This window comes from Trachemys scripta, chromosome 2 (assembly GCF_013100865.1).
Source record: "Trachemys scripta elegans isolate TJP31775 chromosome 2, CAS_Tse_1.0, whole genome shotgun sequence".
Classification (NCBI taxonomy): Eukaryota; Metazoa; Chordata; order Testudines; family Emydidae; genus Trachemys; species Trachemys scripta.
The window spans coordinates 227596455-227602454 of record NC_048299.1 but is presented as its reverse complement, the minus strand read 5'-3'; the positions used below and the strand labels follow the sequence as shown (position 1 = coordinate 227602454).

The 6000-nt window shown below is 40.9% G+C and overlaps 1 protein-coding gene across 2 annotated transcripts in view; it reads right to left on the bottom strand.

The window, feature by feature from the left end:
* Positions 1-537: 537 nt before the first annotated feature.
* The window catches only part of RDH10 (retinol dehydrogenase 10), a 40824-nt gene continuing 35361 nt past the window's right edge, over positions 538-6000 (bottom strand). For both annotated transcript variants that reach the window (XM_034763118.1, XM_034763117.1), the window contains exons 4-6: positions 4936-5081; positions 3701-3832; positions 538-1732 (exon numbers count right to left, since the gene is read on the bottom strand). In XM_034763118.1, coding sequence (XP_034619009.1) covers positions 1609-1732; positions 3701-3832; positions 4936-5081 — 402 coding nt within the window. In that variant the 3' untranslated portion in view covers positions 538-1608. The remainder of the gene's footprint in view (positions 1733-3700; positions 3833-4935; positions 5082-6000) is intronic.

Here is a 6000-nt window from a genome sequence, read left to right as displayed (position 1 = left end):
AAACCAAGATTGTTTAGGTTAGACAAATCATAAACACATATTTTGAGTGGCTTCTGTAACCAGTTAGTTAGTGAAAGAGTGATTTGATCGCTTTGAAACACTGTAACCAGAGGCCTAATCCTGCAGTACTTACTCAGGCAGGACTTTCATTACCTTCATTAAAGGGTTGTACCACCAGGTTCTATAACATGCAGAAAGTTAGTTCAGTAATGAGTAACTGTTCATTATTTGAACTAGGTTGATGCCAAAGGCCATGTAACTGATATCAATAAGTTAGTACTGTGACATCAATAAGCCGTTCAAGGAAACATCCTGATCACGGTTTAAGTAAAAGGTGGCTCACTTTAATAAACAAACATTGGTCACTATTTAACAAGACATTCTAAAAAAGTAATCACATAATTTGTTTGATAGTAATTTACAAGTGGATGGTATACATTAAGATACAGAGGTAGAAGTTCACTTTTACAATGTTTCACTAATACACAAATTACCAAATTCAAGGCACAAAATTGTTTGCTTTACAAAAAATACTGTAAAAATGTCATTTGCTGTTCTACAATGCAAATACAACTTTCAAAAAAAGTCTTTACACCCTTCCATATTCCACATGTAAAGCTGCATCAAGCATTATTTTCTCTTTCTTTTGCTAATAGTTGGCACAAAACCAGGACTTACATAAACAATTTGTATCTCTGCTGGAGTTGCTTTGTATTTTAGGCAAGAGCCCAGCTACAGAAATTTAATACAACTTCCTCAGAGGGTGTGGTGATGCGGGTGCAGTGGGGCTGATGGAAGGAAGATTAAGAAGGAAGAAAAAATGTAGTTTATTAGGGCAGGAGTCTGCCATCCAGAGTGATGGACAGAACACAGAGCACATTTCAGGTCAAGTGACTTGAAAGAGTTGGATGGTTTAAACCACAGACCGCATTTCTCAGGAAAAAGAAAATGAGATGCTCAATACAGCTTTGCTTTGAAAATATTCCAAAGACATCTATTTGCCTTTGAATTGGAGATTTACAAATTCCTTTTTAAACATAGAAGGCATGCAGTCACTACATAAAAGAATGACACCACAGGTCAGCCATGGGTCCTTTACAGCTTGGGTTAACATGTAGAAAGATGCATTCATAATCAGTCCTTGAATTAGCTAAAAAGGTCACGTGTAGGAGTAGTTTAAATTGCATGATTTTGTTTTAATACAGAGAGAAAGAAAAAGCCATTTCTGAAACACTGCATCTTCTAGTTGTAGACAGCTTTTAAACATTGGCAGTCTGAGGAAAAGATCTCACACAGTGCATCTCTACAAAAAAGTAGTATAACTAGCTTTACTGTACATACAGTAACAGTCTAAAGGACAATGGTGGCAGCTACATTTTAAATTCACTTTACCTATCACATTTTCCAAGTACTCTATAGTCAGTTTATTTACAGCATGTAAAAAAAAAACATTGATTTTTAAGTTCAATACACAGGTTTAAGATCAAAGAGAATGCCACAGTAAAATGTTGACATTTGCATCAGCTAGATGCAAGTGCACTTCAGAACTCAGTCATGTAACATTTTTGATCATATTGAGCTACAAATGCCAGTCCGTACAAAACAGTGTTAAATTCCATTTTTTGCTTCATTGTTGTTTGTAGCCTGTTTTCTTTGAGCAATGAAAGGGTACATACACTTGTCTGCTCCCAAGAACCGGTACATGCACACAACTGCTTCAAAGGGCAGGATGCTGAAGAAAAGGGGAGAGGTTATAAATCTGTTATATGGCAAGGGAATGAAACTTACTGTGTACCATGATCACTTTTATGGAGACATAGTTTAGCCATTTCTGGGCTACCTAAGGGACAAAACATTTTATGTTTCTCATTTCACTAGGATATTTATGAAGAGAATAAAAATACAAGTCAGCTCAAACTACACAGATAGACTTTCTTTTGTCTCCTACTCCTTTCCAAGCCTTTAGCATGGAACCCCTAAACCCTCTTAATGACCTAGCCTGTGCTGCCTCTGTCACCTTCTTGTTTAAAAACAAAAGGTCTGCTAAAATCTAAGCCTCCCCTCAAAGCAGCATTAGCAAAATAAGACATTGTACATTTAAGAGACACAAAACTCCCAAACTGTAGAGATAAAGATGTGCAGTAACTCCATAGCTTAATCACTTGCTGTCTGTCACAACCCATATCCTCATCTTTTGGGCCTAATTTTCCCTCCCATAGAAGATACCCCAGAACAAGGAGGACTGAGGTTCCCCTCAGTCTTCTCCAAGGAAATTCCAATGGGGAAAGCAGGCTTTCCACACTCCTCCCTTCACTCATACATATTTGTATTACCATAGCAACCAGAAGCCCTAGTTATGCACTAGGTGCCAAGTAAGCTGTTGGAAGCTGAATGGCTGCTGGATTGGGACCAATGAGGCACACAGCAGGATCTGAGCTGTTAGAGGTCAACTCCTCCACTGCTGGAGCATTGGGAGGTAGATGTTGCTGATGCAGGTTCTGCTGCTGGTGGTAGCACTGCTTGTGCAGTAACACTGAAAGAAGGCCTTTGATCTAACTGCCGCTGCCTGGGGCGTGGATTGCCCAGAAGCTGCTGAGAGGGCCTTTGATCTCCCTGTTGGAAAGCTGGAGTGCTGAATGGGAGACAGCAGGAAGGGCCTTTGATCTGGCTGTTGATGCTGCATGGAGCACTGTCTGTGCAAGAGCACTGAGGCAGCCTCTGAAGAAGCCACTGAGCATGCTGCATCTCCAGCCAGTTCTAAAGGAGTTGCGAATAAAGCTTCCAACTTGTTGCCAGAAGAGGCACAGACTCCCTCCCGAGAAGGGCTGACATGATGCTGAGGAACAAAAACACCTCCTGGACTCTTGGGTGTGCCTGTCCACCATGATCAGGAGCTGCTGCATTATGAATGGAGCAGAACACTCAAATGCCTAGGTCCAAATTCCTCACAAGAAGGCAATAAGAAAGGGTTGGAAAAAAAAATAAAATAAAATAAAACTTTGTGAAGTTTTAAACACTCTTCCTATGTGCTGCATACTGGAGAATAAAAATCTAGGAATAGATTATCTGTAGAGCTGCCAAAAAGCAGTATGAATGGTGTGCTGCTCAAGTGGGTGGAATCCAGTCAGCTCCCTATGAACAATTGGTCAGGTTCTGCCTCTGATATTGAGAGGAAACCCCAGTGCTGGAATGCCCAGCTTAGCTACAGAGAACAGATTCCCTCCACTTAAAAAAAAAAAAAAAAAAAAAATCACTCAACCGAATGGGGAGAAAGGAAAGTTTTTTTTCCCCTGCCTTTTCAGGCCGAGTAGTAGGTTCTACTTACAGATTTCCCCCTCTCCCACAAGATCTGTGTAGATCCCAGGGAATCTGCAGGAGCCTAGGGCCTCCGCATTGACTCTGGGGCTTGGCTGCTACAGATTCTTCTGCTGACAACTACCTCAGGACACACTCATAAAGGGGTTCTACAGCGTGGAAGACTGCGGCAGGGAAATTAGTGGAGCCTCAGGCTTTTCTGGAAAAGAGAACTCATCCTGTAAGTCCCCAGATCCATGGAGCTCATGTTGTGTAAAGTGATCTTGTGAGCCAAGGCAGAGATCTGTGCATAGAACTCCAGGGAAACAGGCCTCTGACTAAGCTTTTTGGATTTAAATCTGTACATTTGTCTGAAGTGCTTAGTGGCTAGTATTTCATAAATTACCTTTTCATGAAGGTTACCATGTACATCAAGCGAGGTGTGCAAATCATAGGCTGATCAGTAAGGATAGCTCTCATAGCCTGCTTTACACAGTAGTCTGGTTTCAGAGGTGGGAGGAAAGGCTCAATTTCTTTTCTGAAAGATTTCATTTTTAAAATAGGTTGACAAAAGTAGATAGATGACTTTTGGTAAAAATCTGTTTACTTCATTAATAATTAAAGCACAGTGTCTAGTTCTAGAGTGTATTAGCTCACCTGTTTAGAGTATTTAAAAACTAATTATTTAATACTCAAGTAGCAGCAACTTTGCAATGATTTTGTATTAATATTTTAGCTTCGTTTAATTATAAAGACCATGGATAATCATAGATTTAAGCTACACACAATACATACAATTTGATCACATGTTGTTCTATTAAGTGCCATTTTAATTCAATATTAGGAAACATTAAATTTTAGTGTCGCTGGCGTGTATGAAAGATTGCTTCAGGTAAAGACAATCTCAATATTTTGCTGGCATAGATCCCTGCCAGGACTACTGTTAGAAAATGCATGCAAGAGATTAACACCATTTACTGTGGCTAAAATAATGGATATTTGTATAGCACTACAACCCAGGATGTCAGAATGCTTAAAAAAAATAGTAATAATAAAAGGCAAGTATCATAATTCTTACTTCAAAAACAGAAGCTAAACTCAAGGGAAGTAATTCAACTTGCCCTGGATCACACAGCAAATCTGCTATTGCCATATCAACCCATTGCCCATAATACCTTTAATCACTAGAATTTTATTGGTATTGGAATAAATGTATTTTGAGTAACATCTAACTTCAGGCAGATTACATGATACAGGGAAAAAAATACAAAAGTACATTACACAATTGAAACATTTCTCTACACACTACTAGTAAGAGATTCCCCAAATCAGTAGTCAGTCACTGGACATATGCTTGACCAGCACCTACCCTGAAGTGCACGTGTCCCCATCTCACACCCATCTTTACTGCCCCCATCACACACCCATCTTTATTCATGTAACTCCTCTCGGTGTTAAAGGTACTGCAGGTGTCATTTTAACTGTTTTTTCTTTCCTATTAATTTGCAATCCCAAACCTCACTGTTTTTTTTGGGGGGGGGGTTAAATAAAAAGTGCTCAGAATTAGAGGATTAAGACTAGAGTTCCAGTGGTGTGGAGGGCAGGAGGGAGAGAGAAAGAATATGCAGTTGGTCTACTCACCTGATTCTACATCCTCTGAACATTCCTGTGTCTACAAGGTAAGGGCAGACCAGGGTTGTTTTAATGCCATCTTTGTCAGCAGCCTTCAATTCATGGCTCAAAGATTCATGGAAACCTACAGCTCCAAATTTGCTGGCACAATAATCCTATGTAGGCAATGAATTAAGAAGAAATAAGACTGTATCACAAGGAAGAGTATAACAGATTGAATGGGCCTATCCTTTTATCCTTTCAATCAAAGTTAAAGGTGATGACGTAACAAAGAGTAAATAATATTAAAAGGAAAGGCATATTTGATGTGGTTCTGTGTAGATCTATTTTCAAAGTGGCAACAAGATGAAAGATGTGCATTGAATACACAGCCACATCATCCCAAGTGTCATGTTACATTTAGGGCAGTTAACACAAGAACTCCGTGAAAGCAGACAAACTTGAATTAAGTATCAAGGAGATGACCTTTGAAGTGTATTTAAGTGGCCTTATTCAGCAAATTACATGGATACGGCAATTTGTTTAAAATAAAGGTTAGAACAAGAGACTAGAGACACAGTAGCTAGTAATACTACTTTTAGAGTCAAGTTCTTAGCGCGCATAGTCCTGGAGCCAAAAACTCCCTACTGTAACTCCCCACTGAACGTCCTCTCGCTTAATGTTGTTTCGATCTTATGTCCCTGCTCAATTACAGAACATGCTCCATTTAAAGTTGTGCAATGCTTCGCTATAATGTCGTTTGGCTGCCTGCTTTGTCCACAGCTGGCAGCCCTGCTATCAGCTCCCCTATGCTCCACCCCCCCCCCCCCCCCCCNGTGCAATGCTTCGCTATAATGTCGTTTGGCTGCCTGCTTTGTCCACAGCTGGCAGCCCTGCTATCAGCTCCCCTATGCTCCCCCCCCCCCCCCCCGCGGCAATCAGCTGGCTTGTGGTGTTGGGGGGGAGGGAAAAGGAGCAAGGACTGGGCGCGCAGGCTCCCCCCTCCTTCCTGCCTGCAGCAATCAGCTGGCTTGCAGTGTTCAGGAGGCAGGTGAGGGAGGGGGAACCTGTGCGCTGTGTCCTCGCTCCTTCCTG